At 34.9% G+C, this 24919-nt stretch overlaps 1 protein-coding gene across 3 annotated transcripts in view; it reads left to right on the top strand.

Moving 5' to 3' along the window:
• The first annotated feature begins 8468 nt into the window (after positions 1–8468).
• Positions 8469–24919, top strand: part of LOC129891179 (acetyl-coenzyme A synthetase, chloroplastic/glyoxysomal-like) — a 34113-nt gene continuing 17662 nt past the window's right edge. Inside the window, exons 1-7 of one of the 3 annotated variants that reach the window (XM_055966453.1) lie at positions 8469–8613; positions 9660–9902; positions 9969–10112; positions 10749–10904; positions 11645–11767; positions 17391–17559; positions 17634–17716. In XM_055966453.1, the coding sequence (XP_055822428.1) occupies positions 9780–9902; positions 9969–10112; positions 10749–10904; positions 11645–11767; positions 17391–17559; positions 17634–17716 (798 nt within the window). In that variant the 5' untranslated portion in view covers positions 8469–8613; positions 9660–9779. Of the gene's footprint in view, positions 8614–9597; positions 9903–9968; positions 10113–10748; positions 10905–11644; positions 11768–17390; positions 17560–17633; positions 17717–24919 lie in introns of those variants that run through there. The other 2 variants (XM_055966451.1, XM_055966454.1) reach the window with 2 other exon arrangements.

The following is a 24919-nucleotide window of genomic DNA, read 5'->3' as shown; positions in this document are numbered from 1 at the left end:
AAGTAAGAAGTCACAAAAGATAACGTAGCACCCAGATCAAGTAATGCATACAAATCAAAAGAAAGGACTCAAAGCATACCAGTAACAACATCGGGTGTATTCTCTTGGTCTTGCCGACTATCCATAGCATACTGATGGTTTGTTCCCCCGCCTGCACCTGAAGCTACACCTCTCTGATTACCTTTATTCTGCAGTGCTGCAGAAGAAAACTGAGCTCTACTATCTTTATCTTCTTATCTCTTTGAATGACACTCATTCTAGACCAGACCTGTCTTTACACATCTTTAGAAAGCATTGGTACCCTCATGACACTCTCTCAAATAGAGATTCATACATCTAGCACATGGTGGCTTTCTTTTAGAACCTTGAGCAATACTTACTTGGGACGGATAACCCTAAGCTTGAAAGTTCTGCTGACTCAGCGACCTCTAATCATACATGGTATTAGGTGTAAAATCACTTGTTGAGGAAGGTGCAAAATTAGAAGACCTTTTCTAAAAAAAGGTCTTGTTACCCTTCTCTTGCTTCTGCTCATTCTCATGCCCAACATTTAGCCTACTTGCTTAAGTGTTCCTCTCGGTCCTTTTTCTTTTCATCCTCAACCTGCTGAGCATACACCATCAATCTAGAAAAATCTATGTCAGAAATCATTAGCATTACCTTATATTCTTTCTTTAAATATTTGCCTAGGCCAGAGATAAACTTTCTCATCTTGGCCCTCATATAAGGAATCATTTCTCGGGCATATTTTGAAAACTGTAAAAACTTCAAACTATACTCCTTCATAGTCATGCTCTACTGCGTGAGGTTCACAAAATGCTCAACTTTTGCTTCTCGTAGCTCTTTGGGAAATAAGTGGTCAAGGAAGGCACTTTCAAACACATCCCAAACTGTAGGTCCTACATCCTCACCGTGACTTTACTCTCACTGGTCATATCACACATTCGCCACATCCTTGATCTGGTAGGAAACCAACTCAACACCCTCAATCTCGGTAGTATGCACCGCTTTCAAGATTTTCCACACCTCATCAATAAAATTTTGAGGATCCTCCTCAACCCTAGACCCTATAAAGACTGGCGGGTTCATCCTTAGAAAATCTCTAATCCTTGTGGTGAAAGACAACTCTTGAGAGCTAGAGCTAAGAGTTGGTGAACTATGGTTACCCATCTGGGAAGCTACCAATTTAGTGAGCATGGAAATTTCTCCTCTGAATTCTACCTCTGAAGTAGGAGTGGTTTGAATAGTAGGTATTTGGGGTACCTCCATAAGAATGGTTGGAACCGGTCTGACTTATGAGACTACTCGAAAGGAGGCTTCTACCAGCACTAGAGTGGGATAAGTAAACCTTGCCTTAGATCAATCCCTTCCCCTGCTTGGGAAAGCAACAAACCATTTTTAACAACCTAGTAGACCTTGTAGGTCGGCCCCTAGTTCCTAGTGGAAGCATCTCTGACTGTGGAACCTCAGTACTAGCAGCGTTCCTCTGACTAGCTGTACGTTTAGGAGGCATGGTATGCAACGTGTAAATGCACGAATTAGAAAGAAAGTTTTATAGAGTTAAACTCTATCGCACGAACTCAGATTATGAAAGAAGTGAAATAATTCCTAATGTCCTATAGCCTCCTGATTATAAGTGTGGTGTACAACACACCCATAAGAAAGACTCTACTAGACATGACTTTATAGACACCTTAGTATTCTTGAACTTTGTGCTCTAATACTAAGTTTTTCACGCTCCGAGAAGGTACCCTAGGCGTGACTGGCACTTAGAAACTATATCTGGACTCAAAACGAACTACTTGATCTCATCACTCATTCGTTCATCAGCGGAAGACTTAAGTTAAAATAAGAATACTTATGTGGGCTCGCCATAATCAACATCAAAGGAAAGAAATAATCCTTAGAAGAAGTAGTTTCAAAGGACAACTACTCTAATTACATAATCAAACCCTGTCTATAAAGCCTCTAACACTATCATACAGTGTCAATAACATGTGCATGGCTACCTCAAAAGAAACATAATACTCAACAATAATAAAAGGATAAAGAGTTCCTCCGAATATAAGAAGGACTAATCAAATAGCTGGAAAGTAATGATCTTCAATGATGTACCTGTTGAGAATCTCTAATACCTGTATCTACATCATAAAATGATGCAGTTCGAATGACGTCAGTATATGGAATGTACGAGTATGTAAAATGGCAACAAAGTAAGGATAGATATCAAGAAACTCTTCTCAGGAAGACTCAGCTCAAAACTCAACATCATCTCAACATCAATATGTAATGCAAGTTTAAAAATAATAATAAGCAATGCTTACTCAGTTGGGAGTTTCTCTAACCGACAATCATCACTTATGTGCTAGTGATGATACAACAAAGTGATGTCGTTACCACATCCATTCAATACCTTGCTAGAGTAAAGGACATCACCATCTTGGATCCAATCATCAATGTCCTCTTTTAGGGACTTAAGAGGCATCGACGCTATCCTACGCTAGCTATGTAGTTCTGTGGTTTGAGTCAATTAAACTCTTACCCAATTCGGTGCTCAATACTACCTCCAAAATATGTGCAAATATTAATCTCGTCATCTAGTCTTATTGGACTTTTATTTAAAACGTCAAACTCATCTCATTACCTCTTCATCAATCATTATACTTCAAAACATCATTTACATTTAATCAAAACATCATTTAATCAAAAAAATCAAATTCATTTAAACTCAATTCTTTTGCTCTTTCAAAACACAATAAACTACATATATATTATTAATTCAAATCACTCTTTTTGTCAATGAATATTAAAAGCCAACATCTTTACTCAAAACACGCGTAAAAATATTCATGCATATTAAATCAATTAGAATTCATGGAAAAGTAGCCACGAATAATAATTCCAATAATATGAAAGATAAAAATAATAATAATCTCAGTGCATAAAGATATCTAATTCAATAGAAGCAGAATTAACTCATTTAGAATTCAAGAATTAGGGTAAAGCTCAATTATAACTCAATGATGATGAATTTAAATATTGGGCTCATGGACGAACTCAGTCCAATGCTATGAATAGCCTTACAAACCTGAAATCCTAAGTTTTACTGTGAATTAAAACCCTTAGCCTTTTCTCCTCGTCGGAGCATTTTGTGTACTATCCGGGGTATAAGAATCATCGAAATAGTATTTTTACACTACTAAAAACTAAAACTATATTTTAGATTGAGTAAAAACGTATATAGAAAGAAGAGTTGCTTGAAAAATCTTGATGAATAAAATGAGGAAATAAGGTGGTATTTATAGGTGTGGAGGAAGGACCTATCAATAAATAAAAATAATTACAAAGGATGATCTTCAAAATTCAATAGAGGATTGTGATGTCATGGGTGATATCAAATGGAGGACTATTGATGTCATGGGTGAAGTCAAATGGATCTATATCTTTTCATGGTTGGTGAGATGAACCTTCTTTTAACAGAATACCCTTTTTCAGAATTGCATTTGAACAAGATAAATTTCTCATTAGGATTTGATGTCTCATATGAATTGTAGCTCTAGAATTCTACTTTCATGTTGTTTAAGAATCAACCGATTTGAAGCAACTTACAGTGAGATATAATTTTTCTTCTACAAATACTCCATTTTGTTACAGCACCATGTCTTGCAAAATTTAATTTAGTTGACCTACTTAGCCTCCGAATCTTAAGATATGGTAATTACAAAAGTTGTAGGTAATGGTGAGAGGGTTATTCATAAATTTGAATCACATAATTTGGACAAATCTATGAAAAATTATGCCCAAAATACAGAAGCAATATTATTTTCATCGAGAATTGAAACACCACGTACAACATTTTAGAGAGTGTTGCATAGGGTCTTAAGTCATCTTTAAGGATCTTAAGTCACCTTTTCATTAAGCTTACTTGAAAAATCATTAAAAAATTATTCATAACCCTTCATGAGTCATTCATAAACATTCACTGAAATTCCTTGAAATTCATAATTATAATTCCTTGAAAACATACTTGAAATTAAGGAGAAAACATGGGTTCACAATTAATTGACTTAGAAATTTTGAAATTTAATTGAAAACATGCATAATCATATGATTTTTATCAACTAGTACATAATTCATCAAAATAATAACAATTGAAAGTATAATTGAAAATACCTATCATCCATGCCATGAACCCTAAAAAGTAATGTAGGAAAATTTATAGAAAACTCTTCAATTCCATGCAAAAATAATCAATTCATATTAAAATAGATTCATAATCATAGTTTAAGTCATAATTCATGTAATTGAAATTGAGATCATCAAATCCATAAAAATACATAATTGAATTTATTGAAAAAGATGAGAATTTATTGGGCTCAATGGGTGAAAGGTACCTTTGGATGAATAGCCACATACCTTGAATAAGAAATTAGAATAAGCTTGATGAAATGTTGGATTTTGGTGAAGAACTTGAGAGAATTGCTTGATTGTCTTCAATGATAATTTGAGAGCCTTTGTAGAGAGAGAATTATTGTAATTGATGATTTGTGAAAGAATGAGAAGGAATTGGGGTTTAAGTTAGTTAATAGGGTCAAATTAGGTCCTAAAAATGTATAGGTTCATTAACTAATAGGTAGGGAAAGGTCTAAAGTGCCCTCGCTTAAAAATTGATTTCAGACAAAAATAACACCCCAAGTCCGCGTCGCGGACCTGGTCCCTAGATCTCATTTTTAGAACTCTGCGACACAGAGACATCACGGAATCTACTGTCTCAAAATTTTCTCGGATCAAAATTTTGTGGCCAAGAGACGTCGCAGACTTGCTCCCCCAGATCCACTTTTCAACAACTTCACTAAAACGTGCATAACTTTTTACTCGGAGTTCCAAATGATGCACTTGGTGACGTTGGAAATAAGACTCAAAGATCTTTAATTTTATAATTCATGGTCCGCCTAATTATTTATATTATAGGATATGTGATCATTTAAAGTTGACCCTTGTATGAACTAATGCAAAAAACTTAACCGGTAGAAATGTTTTGAACTCAACTTCGTACTAGAGGTCTCTTATGACTCTAAACCACTTCCAATACACTTTCTACTCATTGTAGTGGACCTTAAAACATAAGAACAAGTAGTACACTACCTGGTTCAATCTTAAATACTAACGATGAAATATTCGAATTCTAAAAGGCTAAGTTGTGGGGTATTATAGAACTTTTGGCGAGATACCCTTGAACGCCTGTCCAACTTGGTGAGTCGCCGAGACCCTCTTTACCTCGCTGACTTTCCTTGCCTTCTGAGCATATTTTTCAGAATATTTTGGCTAGCTCGTGGTTCCCTTTGGCGATATGCCTAACCACTTTGGCGAGTCGCCAAGCCTTTTTAGCGAGCCACAACTGCCAAATTTTGAGTTCTTTTAAAGAAATTTCAACACTTCGACTTTCTAACTTTCGGGGTCTCACATTTATAAAGTGAATGTGTTACCGAATATTTTGAATTTACATAGAGGAAAAATCCTTTACTTGATATGATTAGATCGATTCTTTTTTGAATCTCTATACATGCAATTCCTCGATGCCAGAGGACATTCTCATATTCTTTTGTACATAATTCCTGATACAATCTCTTTTTTTTATCTTCTTGAAATAGTTACTTGAGATGAACTCGCTTTTATAAGACACGTTTATTGATAATTGAGATATGATTATTGTTATCGAAAGGGTTTAACATTTGGTTGAGAAGTAGTATTTTGACATATGTTTTCATTACAGTTTGATGTAATATGATTTGATAAGACTTGAGTGCTCTGTTCGATTTTGAAAATGCTTTCCTACAAGTGCTTATTGTTCATAAGAAAAATATATAAATGGGAGTAGACCTTGATGCATCTCATAGCTAACAACGGGTTCATTAGACCTGGTGCACCGTGTATTTACCGGTTACTAATATAGCTTCACTAGTGAGAAGATAGAACTAACATATTTTTACTAATATCCATGGAGTAGGAATTTAGTGATATGAATATTTGACTCCTTTATGAGGGGTCCATTGTTATTGATTATTTCTAAAAGAAGAAAGTCATGCTGATTGCATGATTTATATTTGGAAACCTCCCAAATATAAGATTTGTTATGAAAGTGTTTTAATGAGTTTATTACTAAATGGATAAGTTGATTTTATTTACATATGACAAACAAGATTGATTATTATTATCGTTTTCCTAAAAAAGACTTTATTTCATGAATTGTGATTATCATACTAGCATGTTTTCTAACTTGTCCCTCATTAAAATGGTTGTGGTAAGTGTTATTACTCATTGAGCTAGCATCTCACTCTCGCTAATTTTTCTTTACAGAGAACATTGGTGTCATTGGCGAGAATTTCGTTAACTAGAACTAGCAAGTTGATATTCCATGGTGAGCCTTGCACTTGTTCACATGAGCAGGAAGCTTATCTATTTGTCATGGACCTTCTTTTAAATTCTTAGAGTCGCTCCATAGTCATTTTTTTACTTAATTCATGAATAATTTTTTGTTTCATAGACGTGTGACTAGTATTGAACTTCTTTCCATTTTTGGAGATAAATTAGTATTATTGCGTGACGAATAGATTGATAATGGATATTGTGTCTTGATTTAGAGATGCTATTAGTTGTGTTGTTGATTTCTAAGACAGAGAAAAATGGATAGGATTAAAGAGAAGGTCCCACTAATTAAGAATTAAGTATAGCTAATTAATGACTTCAATTAAAAAATGTCGCACGCATTGCTAAACTTTTTTTAAAATATATTTTTTCGTTTGTTACGAGAGGGTAGTCCCACTTTCTTTGTTACATCACCTCTAAGGATATTAATTTCATTTAGCATAGGAATAGAAAAAAAGTGTTGAAATAATAATTTAAAGTTAGAGTAAGAAATTAAATTTGTTTAAAATTTATTATTTATTTAATTTATGTTTAAATAAAATGTTTAGTCTAAATAATATAGGAATACATTTCTAATTCTAGTTAAATGCAGTTTTGCAATATTATAAAAAGAGGTGTTGATATGTTTTTTTTTATTGTGAAATATTGTTGAGAACTATTTGAGTTTATAAATAAAATATTTTGTTGGGCAAAGTTGAAGTGTTTAACCGAGTTATCAAACTAACTTATTTCCTCTTTTTATCAAAGGTAACTTATACTAATTTTTTGGTATTAAAGTTAATTTATTTTTAGTACTTCCTTAAGACCCTACATAGATTTGGGACTTTTTCACATTGAGTTTTACTCCATTAGTTACCTTATCGTTGACCATTAAACTCCGGGATGTGTGTTTTAAATTTGTGCAGAGGATATATATAGAGATCCACAACACAACGGCAATGGAGGAAATTTGGCATATAGGCATTAAAAAATATTTTAGTTATGCTTCATAATTATAGTTTGGGTAATTACATTTCGTAATTATAATTATAACAATATTTGTATAATTTTCATAGTGTTTGTATAATTCGCTATACAATTTACAATTTTTGTATAACATTTGTATAATTCGTTATACAATTCGCAGTTTTTGTATAACGTTTGTATATTTCGCAATACAATTCGTGCACATCATTTGTATAATTCTCTATACAATTCGCAGTATTTGTATATTTCAGTATACAATTCACATTATTTGTATAATTGTGTACAACGTTGTATAATCACGCGAATTATATAAAACTCAAACTGTAATTATAGCTAGATATTTATCGTGAGCCGTAATTAATTCAAATTATATCTATGTTAGCTAATTAACTAGTTTTTTTAAAAAAGAAATGCAAGGTATACCTGTTGTACTAATGAGCTGTAATTTAACTTTTTCCCACTTTAATCAAAGAGTGGTTGCAGAGTAACATCTATGATATTCATGAACAAAACCATATCATCATAATTCATGATAGACGAATCAATCGGTGATTCTTTAAAGTTGACATCAATTTTTATTTAGATTCTTTAATTAAGCTTTGTTCATTTTAAATACCTAAAGTAAGGTTTCGATGTGTCATTTTGACGGTTTTTTTACAATTACCAAATATCCAAAGTGTGTGTAACACACTTGCCGATGATGTGTCAAAGTGACCAATTAAATGAAGACATGTGACATATATATCAAAAATAATTTTGAAATAATAATTTTTGAATAGCAAAAAAAATGGTCATTACCTTGATGACATATGACATTTTTTATCAAAATAATAATTAAAAAAAAAAGAAATTCATCACTTCTAACAAAAAAAGTGATTTTCAAAAAAAAAAGAAAAAACTCATCCTCCACCTAGTTGTCTTCTTCACCCACCCCACTCAGTCCACGACTCCACCACCACTCAGCCAAGCCCCAACCTCTCCTCCGCCTTATCAGGTCGTCTTCTCCACCTCCACCCATCCCAATCCCAACTCCACATTTATTTAAAAAGTTGAATTGAAATACACTGTTTTTTGAATCATTTTCATCTCCATTTCATTGTCTAATCCGATTCAGGTTACTTTTCATGGGCCTAAAGATTACTATTTTATTTGCTTTTCACTCTCTCCTCTGTTTTAGCTTTTCTTCAGCTTCAGTTGGGTTTCATTTCTTCGACTGAAGAGGTATGATTAATGAGTGTTCCTTTTTCTCTTTGCAGTTTTATTATATGGGTGTGAATCCCTTTTTTTCCTTGTTTTTGATTTGGTGTTACGATTTTAGTGTTTTTTGGGGGGAAATGTTTGTTAATGGTGGAAATGTTCAATTCAGTGAAGTGGGTGGTTTGATTTGATTATCTTTTTTGCTTGTGTAAAAATGGGTGCGGCAAACTCAAAATTTGAGAGGAGTGAAGCTCTGAGATTGTGTAAAAAAAGAAAAAAAATGGAGACCTCAAAATGGGTGCAGCACACTATGCCAAGTCAGCACAAAGTGTCAAAATGACACATTAAGATTTTACTTGAGGACTCTAAAATGAACAAAGCTTAGTTGAGGTGTCTAAGTGAAAGTTGGTGCCAACTTTAGGAGACCATCGATGAGTTCCGCCTTCATGATATAATGTTTTCTTCTTTATTTTTATTTTTGTACCTTTTAGAAGTTTATACAATGGACATAAAGAGATTTTTTTGTCTTTCTATATCTGTTCTTCTAAATATTTGGTTGTTATGAAAATAATACATTATGCCAATAATTGAGCAAATACAATTAACTTGAAGAACATGAAGGAACTAATCATGAATAATGAATCAAATAAAGATAAAGAAGAGGCATTTTAAGTAGTAATATTTTATTAAGGAAAAAAAACAAAATTTGTAGAGATTTTCAAAGATTTTGAAGCCAGTTTTTAATTACATAGTTGATGGCTCCAGAGATGTCGTCCAAATCGTGCGCACCGATCCCTATTTAAAATAGTCTAGCGTAGACATAGATAATAGTAGTAAGTAACAAAATTGCCACGGATCTAAGAGTAGTTCTCATACTTTCTTGGTTACTTTTCCCCGTTTATTATTTTAAAAATAGATTTTCATGGTTCAAATTATTTTTCAGATAATCATCAATTTATAGGGATATTGTTATAAAATATATATGTCAATTTTTTTAATAAATGTGTCAAATTCCACGAAGGGAGTATATGCTGTGTTTGACTTACTCATAAATTACTGTATTTTTTTAGGGCTGCCAGATTTGACTTCTGGGTTCTCTTATAATTGAAAGTAGTATCATCAACGGCGGTAGATGTATGTCTTTGTATTGAATAGAAGAATTGTGAATAGGTGAGATCGAGTGGGTGAAGATGAAGTCAGGAATGAATTGTTCAAGCAACAAAAAGGGTATCATTGTTGCATCTGAACAAGTTAATTTAGTGTTCCCCAGTGAACAATTCTCCCAACAGGCTCATCTTTCTTCCATACAAAAGGTTCGTTTGGTTTCTTCTCCCATCATATTAATTAATTGGGATTGACATATAAATTTGTGAGTGCAGTATGTGGAGATGTATGATAGATCAGTGGAGGATCCAGCCGGATTCTGGTCTCACGTTGCATCCGACTTCTATTGGGAAAAAAAATGGGGACAACCTGTTTACACCGATAATCTTGACATTCGCAACGGCAAAATAAATATTGAGGTTTATCACTCCCATTCACATCTCTAATTACAAACTTAACTATATTCATACTAACTCCGCATCTTTACTTTAAAATTAAATTCATCTATTTATTTTAATACCATTAATTCTTTTATTGAAGAAATTTAACATTTTTTGAATTTTTTATTTGTTTGCCCACTAGTTCTATTCTATGCCAATATTAAGTTAACATCATTTGATTTGAGTTTTAATTCAGATCAATGTCCGATATAATTCAATCATAGTTTAATGAAATGCCCAACTTAAACTAATAATACTTATATTTTTTAAACCAAGTTGTCAAAATTTGTTTTTTTTAATAATATAGCACTATACAAAATTAAATACTAAAAACTCAAAAAAAAAAAAAAAAAAAAACTCAGTCGAACTTGGTCCGGCCTATGCACAAGTTTATCACCTCAAATTAAATGTCTCCATATTCCAAAGACTAGCTACAATAGTGGCCGGGATAAGTTGGTCTTTTTATTATGCCCAATCTTCTCATCTTTTAACCATCTTTCCTTATTTTCTCATTATTTTTCACTATAAAATTGTTTCTCTTAAAACTTAATTTGAGAAATGCAACACTTATGTTCAATTATAAAAGTGTCTCATGTCTTACATGGTTCTCAACAGTGGTTCAAAGGTGGTAAAACAAACATATGTTACAACTGCTTGGATAGAAACATTGATGCTGGAAATGGTGACAAAATTGCAATTTTATGGGAAGGAAATGACCCTGGTCGTGATGCCACTTTAACATACACTCAACTCTTGGCCAGAGTTTGTCAGGTTATTTTTTCTTTTGAATTTATGCACTCTTATTTTATTCACTTCTCTATTAATAATACTCTACAAAATATGAAAAAGGGTTCAACAACAACTTTTTTTTTTGACATGTTCAAGATCTTACATTTATTATTCTCAACTTTCCTCCCAACTGCTTTAAATTTAGTATGGATCACATTTTCCGTCTTTTCAATGTCAGAATGCTGCAACCATCCAACAATGTAAGCGGTTGAAATTTGCTTAAAGTCAAGCATTTGCAATGTATTTTAAATAAAAATCATGAAATATCAATGAAAATAAAATAGGATTCAACATATTATATACTTACCTGTCCACTATACTATTTTCAAATATCCAATAATATTTGTCAGTTTATAAAATCAATGAATAATTTATTATGATGTGTCTATTTTACTCTTGCTATTAAATACTATTCATTTTTTAATGCTGACTTGTATTTAATAAGGATGATTTGATAAAATTATCTCTATTCTTAATTTCTATATCAAATCAATAGTGGACAATTATTATTAGACAAAAGGAAGCCGTTGATAAATTAATTTTTCTTTTATATTATTAGGATAATTTAATTTATTATATTAAATTATCCATTTTATTTTCAAGGTTACTAATTCCACCCAATTTGGATAGAAACTAAAATTCCAATTTTTTTTTTTTGACAAATTAGTAAGTACTAGTTCTCAATTCTAATGATAGGAAAGTTTAATTTTCTTTTGTGACAGCTGGCAAATTACTTGAAAAATATTGGAGTTGGTAAGGGTGATGCAGTTATCATTTACTTGCCTATGCTTATGGAGCTTCCAATTGCTATGCTTGCCTGTGCTCGGATTGGTGCCATTCACTCGGTAATATTTCTCTCTAATACTTCCTCCTGTTCATATTAAATTAATTATTGATTTTTTTTATAATTTAAAATTAGTAAATTTTTGAATATTTAAGAAAATTATTGAGACTCTTTTTCATATTTACCCTTCTTTTTAATACAACAACAACAACAAACCCAGTATATTCCCATAATGTGGGGTCTGGGGAGGGTAGAGTGTACGCAGACCTAACCCCCACCTTGAAAGGTAGGGCGGCTGTTTCCGAAAGACCCTCGGCTTTAAGAGAGGACAAGATAAAAGGTCAGATAGGAGCAAACATATAGAAAACAAGATGAAAACAGAAATAGCAAAAGGGAAAGTCGTGGTAGAGTGGTACGGGAAGAAAGAGGCATAACTACAATAAATAAATAAATAAGATAAGATAAGATAGATAAGACAGTCAAAGTACAACGTCGCCACAACTATAAACAACAATACAATGCAGAAATCAAAAGGCAATAAACAATGGACAGAACTACAACTACTATGGTGCAAAAGATGAATCACTTAGCCTTTAATCCTAATCTGGGTCCTCCACGAAGGAAGTTATAGTGCGCTAATGCGCCTACTAGTAGGGTAGGGTAACGCGACTATGTACTAGACTTCTACCCGAATGCGGTTCCTCCACACACTCCTATCTAAGGTCATGTCCTCGATAAGCTGTAACTGCGCCATTTCTTGTCTAATCACCTCTCCCCAATATTTCTTCGGCCTACCCCTACCTCTTCTGAAGTCATCCATGGCCAACCTCTCACACCTCCTCAATGGGGCATCCGTGTCTCTCCTCTTCACATGCCCAAACCACCTAAGTCGCATTTCCCGCATCTTGTCTTCCACTGAGGCCACTCCTACCTTATCCCGAATAGCCTCGTTTCTAATCCTGTCGCTCCTGGTATGCCCACACATCCATCTCAACATTCTCATCTCGGCTACTTTCATCTTTTGGACGTGAGAGACCTTAATTGGCCAACACTCCGCCCCATATAACATAGTCGGTCTAACAACCACTTTGTAGAACTTGCCCTTAAGTTGTGGTGGCACCTTCTTGTCACAGAGCACCCCGGAAGCGAGCCTCTATTTCATCCATCCTGCCTCAATACGATGTGTGACATCGTCATCAATCTCCCCGCTGCCTTGCATGATAGACCCCAGGTACTTGAAACTACTTTTGTTTTGGATAGCCTGGTCACCAAGCATAACTTCTGCGCCAACCTCATGGGGTGTCTCACTGAACTTGCACTCTAAGTACTCTGTCTTGGTCCTACTCAGCTTAAACCCTTTAGACTCCAGGGTGTGTCTCCAATCCTCCAGCTTAGCGTTAACTCCGCTACGAGTCTCATCGATCAGGACTATATCATCCGCAAAAAGCATACACCATAGCACCTCCCCTTGAATTTTTCGCGTCAATACATCCATCACTAAGGCAAATAAAAACGGACTAAGGGTTGATCCTTGATGTAACCCCATCACAACTGGAAAGTGCTCTGAGTCTCCTCCTACTGTCCTTACCCTGGTTTTGGCGCCCTCGTACATATCCTTGATCACTCTAATGTACGCCACCGGTACACCTTTAACCTCCAAACATCTCTATAGTATTTCTCGTGGAACTTTATCGTAAGCCTTTTCTAGATCAATGAATACCATATGCAAGTCTCTCTTTCTCTCCCTATACCGCTCCACCAGTCTCCTCATAAGATGGATAGCTTCAGTAGTTGAGCGTCCTGGCATAAATCCAAACTGGTTCTCTGAAATAGACACGCCTCTCCTAACCCTCATCTCCACCACTCTTTCCCACACTTTCATAGTATGGCTTAGAAGCTTGATACCCCTATAGTTGTTGCAACTCTGGATATCTCCCTTATTTTTGTATAGAGGGATTAATACGCTCGACCTCCATTCTTCGGGCATCATTGCTGTCCTAAAGATGACATTAAATAACCTAGTCAGCCACTCCAAACCTACCTGGCTCGTGCTCTTCCAAAATTCACCAGGGATCTCGTCAGGTCCGGTCGCTCTTCCCCAGCGCATCCTACGCACAACACCCTTAAGCTCTTCGACCGAAATACTCCTGCAACACTCACCAACGCGAAGCCTCCCTGTGTATTCCAAATCTCCCAACATAATCTCTCTGTCTCCTTCTTCGTTCAAGAGTTTATGGAAGTACGACTGCCTTTTCTGTTTAATGAGGGTCTCTTCTACCAATACTTTTCCATGTTCGTCCTTAATGCACTTCACTTGATCCACATCGCGTGCCCTTCGCTCCCGCATCCTGGCTAGCTTGAACCATTTCCTATCTCCGCCTTTTTCTTCTAGTTCAGCATAAAGACGTTCAAAAGCTGCCGTTTTTGCCGTCGAAACCGCCGACTTCGCCTCCTTCCTCGCTATCTTATAAAGTTCCCTATTCGTCCATTTCTCCACCTCATCCTTGCTTTCTATCAGCTTCGCATACGCTATCTTCTTCGCTTCCACCTTCCCTTGCACTTCTCCATTCCACCACCAGTCCCCTCGGTGCCGGCCACGGCTACCTGTTGAGACTCCCAACACTTCCCTTGCTACCACCCTAATACAACTAGCCATCCTATCCCACATAGTGTTCGCATCCCCACTACTATCCCAGGCCCCCATATCCTTCAATTTCTCCCCCATCTCCAGGGCGCTAGTCGTGGTCAAACTCCCCCATCTGATCCTAGGTCATTCATCCCCGATCCTCTTTTTCCTCGTCATCTTGATCCCTAAATCCATCACTAAGAGCTTATGTCGGGTCGTAAGGTTATCGATCGGAATGACCTTATAGTCTTTGCACAGACCTTTATCATCCTTCCTAAGGAGTAAAAAGTCTATCTGGGTCTTAGCCACCGCACTTCGGAAGGTTATCAAGTGATCCTCCTTTTTAGGAAAACTCGAATTGGCCAACCCAAAAGCTCTTGCAAAATCCAACAATGAGACTCCTCCTCCATTTCTGACCCCAAAGCCGAAACCTCCATGCACATCATCATACCCTCCCAAAGTAAACCCGATGTGCCCATTGAAATCCCCTCCCATGAAAAGCTTCTCAGTAGACGGTATGCCTCCCACTAACTCGTCCAAATCCTCCCAAAAACGCCTCTTATCCTCCTTGTTTAAGCCTGTTTGCGGCGCATACGCGCTAATAATGTTCAACGTGTTCCCTTCAACGACCACCTTAATCGACATCATCCTATCATTGGATCTCCTAACCTCCACCACCTGATCCCTTAAGTTACTGTCTACTAAAATGCCTACCCCATTCCTATTCTTCGATCTACCAGAGAACCAAAGCTTATACCCGTCTACCTCATTAGCTTTAGAACCTACCCATTTGGTCTCTTGTACACACGCTATATTAATCTTCCTCTTCTTTAGGATCTTAACTAGCTCTATGGATTTTCCCATCAACGTCCCAATGTTCCAAGATCCTATTCTCATTCTAGACACTCCTTTAACCCACTTACCCCTCCTAACCCTCGTCCCCGTCCCCGTCCCTGAGTGAGAACATGACCCTAGTATACCATCACTATCCAAAGCCATGAAAACGTGTGTGAACTAAAAAAATTATTCGAAGGTTTAAAGTTAGCAAAATGTAGTTACAATTGTATGAGTAAGGAATAAATAGGGGAAGATATAGGAACCGGAGGTACCCAAAATTCTTGGGCCAAGCACCCAAAAATTTGTAGACAGAACAATAAATGTCGAATATAGACAACGCACACTAACTAATAAGCAAGCACAGGAAATCAATAACACTACAATAGTTGAAGAAAATCCATACCAGCAAGCAAAACAGAACAATATGCTTCTACACCTAACTCAAACAGGTCAAGAAGATATTAGAAGATAAACTGGTACACAAGAGATCAGTTGAGGAACGACCGAACCTGGAGCTGCAGACCTCACCAGAAAGACATCGGCGTCGGTAATGGACGACTCTGATTTGTTTTTACCTGAAAATCCCGACCTGAGGTTGTTGATCAGAAAGTGATGCTGAATCCTAAACGTCGTCGGAAAAGTTGGACGCTGTCGGAATTTGCTTGAAGCCGCCAGAAAATGCAAGAAGAGACCAAAAGCTTCGCCGGAAAAATCGCCGGAGAAGCCTTTTTAAGTCAGATCTGATCCTCTCCGGACAGATCTACTTGCAACCGCCGGATATTGGAAGCTCTAGTTCCGATTTTGACCAATCTGAACAAACTTATTTCTCCGAAAAATGCAAGAAGTAGACTCGCCAGAGAAAGTGACGTCGCCGGCGTTTGTTCCTGCAACAGAGATCTTAATTACTTTATATTTTCTAGAATAAATAATCAAAAAAGTAATAGTAAAAAATAACATTTTAATTTTTATCCTTAAATACTTTTCTTAAGGAGTGTGTTACACTCTAACAATTTACTTAATATAAATCAGAGAGAGTACTACATAATAATTGGGTAAATGGTAGCTATCTCTTCTTTTAGTTTATCGATATTTAAAATATCTCGTTCAATTAGCTATGCAAAAATATCTATAAAACTTATTGTTTCCCAATATTTATATTAAATTAAATATTAATTAATTATTATGATTAAATGATAAATTAAGATAAGAATATACGTTAATAAATGACTACATCATGTGTGTGAAGGCATAGATTATAGAGTATATTTTTTGAATTAGTTTAAACATGATAAGTTTTACCCAAAAACACCAATTGTTCCGAAAGAGTATCAATTTGAAGGTGCCATAACTTCTAAGAATTTAATCAAATGTTAATCTTAATAGGTGTCCTTCCACCCAATTACACTAGCCAGTATAGGAAAAATCAAACCAAATAAGTCTTATAGCTAGGGGTGTACATGGATTGGGTGGTTCGGATTTTTTACAAATCAAATCAAATTATTTGTGTCGGGTTATTAAATTTATAAACCAAACCAAATCAATAAAAGTCGGATTTTTCGATATCAATTTTTCTTGGTTTTTTGGATTTTTTTGGGGTTTTCGGGTTTTTACGGGTTTCTCGGGTTTTTCATAGTATCTAATAAAAAGCATAGAACAATGCTTCTTAAAAAGAGTTCTAGTACAAAATATCAACATATAAGATGGAGGCAGAACATTGTTTGAAGTTTTAACTTTATAATATAACTTTATAAGATGAGCTTTTTTTGAATATTATTTAGATGGGCTTCTCAAGTCCAAATCTAAATGTAAGAAAGAAAACAAAAATTATGAAATTTTTTTAAAAAATATTTATAAATTATATTTTAATAAATATTTTTATGTATAACATAATTTAAAAGTAGTATATCTATAATCGGGTCCGTTTGAGTTCGGTTTGACTTTTTTTAGTTAAAACCAAACTAACCCTATAATGGTCGGGTTTTTTTTCAAACACCAAAACAAGTCAAACCAAACCACTAGTCGGTTTTGTTTTCCGGTTTGGTTCGATTTATCGGTCTGGTGCGGTTTATTAGTTTACCCTGTACAACCTTACTTACAGCTATATATAATGCCTCTTGTCATTTGTTTAGGTATCACTCTCCTAAAACGTACATAATGATTTTATTAGGGTAATTTAATTACACTCCTAAAATATACATAATGATTCAAGTTATATATACAGGTAGTATTTGCGGGGTTCTCAGCAGAATCTCTTGCACAGAGAATCGTGGATTGCAAGCCAAAAGTTGTCATAACATGCAATGCAGTTAGGAGAGGACCCAAGACTATTTTTCTAAAAGACATTGTTGATGATGCCTTAACACAATCTGCCCAAAATGCAGTCCACATAGGTCACAAAATTACTAATCAACATCCATAAATATTATATATATAACTTGCACTAATTTCTTTTACTCTCTTGCAGATGTGTGTTTGACTTTTGAGAATGAATCAGCATTACAAAAAGAAATGACTAAATGGGTTGAAGGAAGAGATATTTGGTGGCAGGTTAGTTCAAACTTCAAACCAACTTCAACTTTAATTTACGCAGGAAAAAGGGCCTGATATACCTTTTAATTTTGCGATTTAGAATTGATATACCCTCGTTATTGTTATCTGTTGTATTAAAGTTAGTAAATCAAAAGCAATAAAGATGAAAAGTAAAATAGTATCTCCACATAATTTACTATGTGTCCTTAAGGAATTTAATCCCTTTACTATATCCGAAGTTATGGATTATTTTCTGCTAGGATTAAACGGATAAAACATTAAAGAAGTAACGGTATCTCAAACTTTAATAATTTCAGCGAACTCAGAAAGCAGCAACGTAATCACACAAAAGAAACAACTTTGTTTTTAAGAAAATATATGTAGAAGAGAAAGAATTTTTCATATAAAAAAACTGAGAGGAAACCTCTCTATTTATAGCCAATAAAGGGTTCGAATATACTTGTTCTGAACAGTCTCATCTGTTCAGAATATGCATAGTGTCTTTTGGGAAAGATATGTCTTTTCGGAAGGAACAGGTCCTTTTCAAAATATTTCCGCAAAATTTAAATAAATCTCGTTTAGTTAATTTAGTTATTTAGTTAATTCTGCGAATTTAATTAATTCAAATTAATCTGCGAATTAATTAATTAATAATAATCAATAATTCCAAATTAATACTGAATCAATATTCAGAAAAAGGAAATCAATTAGTGAGATTAATAAATAAATTTTGTCTAAAATTATCAATCAAAGCCGAGCCGAGCGAGCAACGAGGACGGCTCGATGGGGCACCCTCTTCTTAACCCTTTATGAGTTAAATGAAGTGTTTCCTTATCTAAGGACAAAACATTTTCTTTCTTGTATCAATGATGGAGAAATGACTTTTCATTTTTCTTTCATTTAGTTTCCCCATATTTTTCAATTCTTATTTTCCATTCAGACTTCACTTAAACTCAACGATCCCCCACATAAATGGGGAATGACTATTGTTTAAAATATATGCATGAAAAATTGTGTGATTCGTAAGTAAGGATTAATTGCATCTGGATAAGTAGGCTTCCCTTTGAACTTTCTATAATGAACATATATCGGATATACTCGATCAATCGGTAGATTTGATATCTTTGAACCGTCAAGCTTTAGTGTATATCTAGACAACATAAGTCACACAATTAACCCTTTAACTGTTTTTAGTTCTCATTATTTTGTTCTTTTCAGCCATGAACACTTCTTGGTTCATAAGAGTGTAAAAAACTGGCCTTACCAGATTTTTCTTGAACCGACTTACACTTCACACTTACATAGGTGATATCTAAATGTGTTATCTCATAGAAACACTATTTTATATGCCCTGTATCAATTTAGATGTCATTAAAAGGTTCTAATGCCTTATCCTTGTTACTGAACATAGTCGCATCATGAGAATGAATCATAAAAATTATTTTGACAATTTTGAACCATCATCAATAACTTTGTTTGATCTCCTTGAACCTAGATCTTGGGATCTCTAGTCTTTTAGGTAGAGTTACCGCCACGATAATTTATCCTCAGCCATAGTCCCATTCCCTTTGATGATCCCTCAACTCCCTCTCTAGTTAGGCCTTTTGTAAGTAGATCCGACACATTATCCTTTGACTATACATACTCAATTGCGATAATTCTACTAGAGAGTAGTTGCTTAACGGTATTATGTATTCGTCGTATGTGACAAGACTTACCATTATACATAACGCTCCCAGCTCTTCATATTGCATCTTGACTATCACAATGTATGCATATAGGAGCCATTGGTTTGGGCCAAAATGGAATATCTTCTAAGAAATTTCGGAGCCATTCTACTTCATCACAGGCATTGTCTAAGGCTATGAACTCAAACTCCATTGTAAAGTGAGCTATATATGTTTGTTCGGATGATTTCCAAGATATCGCTCCTCCACCAATGATGAAAATGTATCCACTTGTGGACTTGGTTTTAGTTGATCCAGTAATCCAATTTGCATCACTATATCCTTCAACAACTGCTGGAGACCTATTATAATGCAAAACAAAGTTTTGAGTGTGTTCTAAATACCATAAAACTCATTTCATTGCCATCCAATGATTTTGGTTGGGATTACTTGTATATCAATTAAATTTACCGATAACACAAGCTATGTCTGATCGTGTATAGTTTATGATGTACATCAAACTTTTCAACACTGTTGCATAATCCAATTGAGCCTGACTTTCACCTTTATTCTTAGCAAGATCCAAGTTCACATCAATTGGTGTTTTTGCACATTTGAAGTTTAAGTACTTGTATTTTTCAAGTACCTTTTTGGATATAATGAGTTTGAGATATTTCTAGACCCTGAGGAGTTTTGTGAATCTTAATTGCCAATATCAAATTGGCAACTCCTAGATCTTTCATATCAAACTTACTAGAAAACATACGTTTAGTATCATTTATATTTGCAATGTCGTTACTCATTATTAACATATCATCCACATATAAACAAACAACAACAACTTTGTTTGGAGTGTCTTTAATGTAAACACATTTATCACACTCATTAATCTTAAATCCATTTGCCAACATGATTTGATCAAACTTCGCATGCCATTATTTAGGTGCTTGTTTTAGTCCATCAAATGACTTAACAAGTTTGGACACTTTCTTTTCTTTACCAAGAACCACAAAGCCCCCAGGTTGTTCTATGTAAATTTTTTCCTCCAATTCTCCATTTAAGAAAGCTATTTTTACATCTATTTGATGAATTTCAAGGCCATATACCGCAACTAGCATAATTAACATCCAAATTAATGTAATCTTAGTTACAGGTGAGTATGAATCAAAATAATCAAGACCTTATTTCTGTCTAAATTCTTTGACGACAAGTCTTACCTTGTATTTGTCAATAGTTTCATCAACTTTCATTTTTCTTTTGAAAATCCATTTTGAACCCAAAGGTTTATTTCCTGGAGGAATATCAACCAATTCCCAAGTATGGCTGCTCAATATTGAATCAATCTCACTATTGACAGCCTCTTTCCAAAAGGACGAGTCTTCAGTGGACATAGCTTCTTTGAATGTTTGAGGCTCATGTTCAAGAAGAAATGTGACAAAAGCAAATCCAAATGAAGATGTCCTTTGATGTTTACTACACTTTGGAATCTCTTTATTAGGTGCATTCTCCTTTGGTTCTTCTCGAGGTTGTTTAGACGCTATATTAGACAATTCAAATCTAATTTTATACGGATAGATATGTTCAAAGAACTCAGTGCTATCTGATTTTATTACCGTATTTTTATGAATATTCGGATGTTCGGACATGTGAACCAAAAATCGACATGCTTTACTGTTTGTAGCATATCCAATAAAAACAAAGTCGTGATCTTAGGTTCCGTTGTGACCCTCTTAGGTTTAGGAACTTGGACTTTGGATAAACACCCCCACACTTTGAAGTATTTCAAGTTTGGTTTTCTTCCTTTCCATTTCTCATATGAAATAGACTGTGTTTTGTTGTAGGGAACTCTATTGAGTATTTGATTTGTTGTACGGATGGCTTTCCCCCACAAATTTTGTGGTAAACCTGAACTTATAAGTAAGACATTCATCATTTCCTTTAAAGTTTGATTTTTCCTTTGTGCAATTCCGTTAGATTGAGGTGAGAAAGGGGCAGTAGTTTGATAGATGATTCCATTTTCCAAACATATTTCTACCAAAGGAGATTCATACTTTCCACCTCTATCACTTCTTATCATTTTTATCTTTCTATCCAACTGTTTTCAACTTTAATTTTGTATTGTCTAAATGTTTTTATTGCTTCATTCTTACTATTCAACAAATAGAGATAACAATATCTAGTGCAATCGTCAATAAAAGTTATAAAATACTTTTTCCCACCACGAGTTGGTGTTGACTTCATATCATAAATGTCTGTGTGAACCAATTCTAATGGACTGGAATTCCTTTCAACAGATTTATAGGGATGCTTAGCATATTTAGATTCAACATACACTTGACATTTTGATTTATTGCACTCAAAATTAGGCAATACATTTAAGTTGATCAGTTTTCACAAAATGTTATAATTGACATGTCCTAAGCGTGAATGCCATAAATTATTTGACTCAAGTAAGTAAGAAGAAGCTTAAATTTATTATTATCACCAAACATTACATTCAGTTTGAAAAGGCCCTCTGTGAGTGATAACACTCAATTACACCTGTAGAAAGAGATACAGAAGATCGTTAGCAATATATATTACCCAACTAAGAGTCGGGTCGAACCCACAGGGAAGAGATTGAAACAAGTTCTATTAGCTATCACTATTCAGTTGTAGTTGCTACTTCCCAAAAATAAACTTGCATAAAGTAAAAGTGGGGTGTTTGGTTGTGTTTCAAATACAAAATAATAGTGCAGTGACAAATAAACAAGATTGAAAATGTAAACTATATGAATACTAGACTAGTATTGTGTTCCCCATGACTTGTAAGTTAATAGGCTAATCGTATTTATGATATCGTTCATTGTATTGCATGCAAAATCTAGCGAGTTAGGTAACATCTAATAAACCTCCCGGTCCTTCTTAGACGTATCTCATTCACCTCCTCTCGGTCTCAAAATGTATATTTTACTAGCCTTCGCCCTGGATCTTAGAGTACTATCTCCTTCCGGTGTCAAGTAACTTTAGACGAAGTTTATTCCTTCTTTCAAAGCCAGACTCTACGAATTACTATTGTGATAGTCTTTTCCTAATCACTACCTCCCCCCGGAAAAGAAATGAATAAGGGCAAGTTCTTAATGTGTGCACTCACTAAGAAAGACTTTTGAATAAAGAAATCATAATTCATACAAAAATAATTCACAAATATCAATCCAGCGTTTGCCTATTCTAGTTATGTCGTCATGGTTTCCACAATCCTAATTGTGGGTTTAGACTTGAATAATTAAAATGGATAACTCAATAAATATTGAAGAAAACATGTATTAGAAAGCTTACAAACACCAACGAATCAGACTTACAATTGAAGATTGGATTTGGATAACACTGGATGGGCACCACCATGTCTAGTGTCGTAGTGGTCTTCCTTGGTCATTACCTTGGCCTTTTGTGGAATGCCACCTCACCGCGACACCCACCATGGCCAATGGTGAGCACCACAGCTCGTGGTGAGGTCCGTGAAGTTTGCCTTGGCCATTTTGATGTCTTTTTATTGGTGGCTGCCTTCTTTACGGATGAAGGGCTTTCCTTCACGTCTAGTGGTGTGTACCACGGCCCTTGAAGAGTCTCATGGTGTTAACCCTTGGTCCAAACATGCATATTTCAACTCCAAGTGTTCAGTACAAGATACGTCAAGGCCCGGTGAAGTTCGTTCTTTGAGTTCTTCTTTCAAGTTGTCGCAAATCCTTGCCAAGCTCAAGTCAATTTAGCACTTCTTACATAATTTGTTTTCCTTTTGATCTCTTCTCAAAAACAAGCTTCCAACTTATTCCAAGATCAATCAAATCCCCACATAAACCAAGCCAAAGATCATCAACCCAAGCGAACTTCAATTCCCTGAAAACTAACAAAAAATACATATCAAACTAACAAAACATGCTTGAGAACTTACAATAATTTCATGTTTTGAGTGTCATAAGTGTCATATTTTGGCGACACATCAACACACTCAACTTAGAATTGTTGATTGTCCTCAAGCAATAACATAACATCAAACCAAACGACACGCAAATACAAACAACTCATAGGAAATATGTATATAGCAGCCCTATAACATCATTCTCATGCCCAACTTCACTTATGCAATGCACTCATGCTCTAACCAATATTGCAGGGATTACTTCATAACATCGTGATATTATTAGCTAACTAAATTAATGCAAATAGTCATATACTAATCAATGTAACTACTAAACAACACAATCACAGTGCCCTCTCCAAAAGAAAATCTCTCACACAATGTATAAAGGATAAACATAGACTAGAACAAAACTACTCGCACTCTCAAAAGAAGTTCAAACAATGCAAAAGTAAAGATCATAGGCTTGCCCTTATTGTCAACACTTCAACTCTTGAATAACCTTTTTAGGATCACAATAGGACTTTTTAGGCATGTATCATAGGCTCGGGCTCAGGTAGGGTACATTTAGGATAAAAGTGACTACTTTGCCCTTTTAAATGTTACTTTGACTTAGCTACTTGTTTTCAACACCCCAAATTCTTGTTGTTCCCTTATTTTCTCATTCTTTCTTCTCGGGAGTGGTTTCGCTTTTTTCAATCTTATTTTTTTATGACTCATTTTTGCACTTATTTTCTTTTTCACTTGCGGCCACAACCCATGATTTTCTTTTCTTCTCATTGCACCATTCTTTTCATATCCTAACTTTGCTATTTTTTCTTAGGGTGGCCACCCTCAATTTAGGCTTTCTGCCTGAGCTGAAGTGCATAATCTCATAAGAGGGACTAGGTCCAAGATAAAGATTCACAAACTGATTCTCCTTATAGTATCCATCCTCAACTTAGGATTTTAGCCTGAGTTGAGGTACACATTGTCCTTGAAGGGACCAGGGCCAAAATTTGGATTCAAATCAGAAAGAAAGGTGAATTTTAGTTGATAAAAAAAGGTCTATTAAAGCTCAAACTTCTGATTCAAAGGGTACAATTTTATCTGGTTGGTTAAATTTAGTCTAAGTGACTCATTATCAACAAAATCCTATGATCCTTCCTAATCCAGCTATCCAATTATTTTAGTGAGACTAACCGAACAAGTTCTAGCTTACAAATGCATCAATCAAACCACACAAATTTAGCTCACCCACACATGGCACTAATCTTATGCTATTTGGTACCAATCAACATAATCATAACTAGCATTTGACCAACAAATCACTATGTACAATGTTACAAAGATCTTAACAAATTAGCTATCACAATTGAGAAGCAATCACACAATTACACAAGAATTTTAAATAGGGGCTATTTTTATTACTTTCACAGGCTAATACAAACTCCTATAGACACTTTCATTCACACAAAAACCCAAACATGCCAATTCTACTAGATAATACACCTTCAGAAAAAAGAAACATGGCAAGAAAAACTCCAAATAATTTCAGGATGCCCCACTCCCCACTAAAATTTGTGCATTGTCCCCAGTGCACTCAAAAATCCAGAAATTAAAAACAAGGTAAGTGATCATACTTGTGATTCCCTGGGCATCAATAGTGGGTTATCT

This window comes from Solanum dulcamara, chromosome 6 (assembly GCF_947179165.1).
Source record: "Solanum dulcamara chromosome 6, daSolDulc1.2, whole genome shotgun sequence".
NCBI classification, from domain to species: Eukaryota; Viridiplantae; Streptophyta; class Magnoliopsida; order Solanales; family Solanaceae; genus Solanum; species Solanum dulcamara.
Note: the sequence above shows the minus strand (reverse complement) of the source record. Positions and strands in the feature narration are given on the sequence as shown.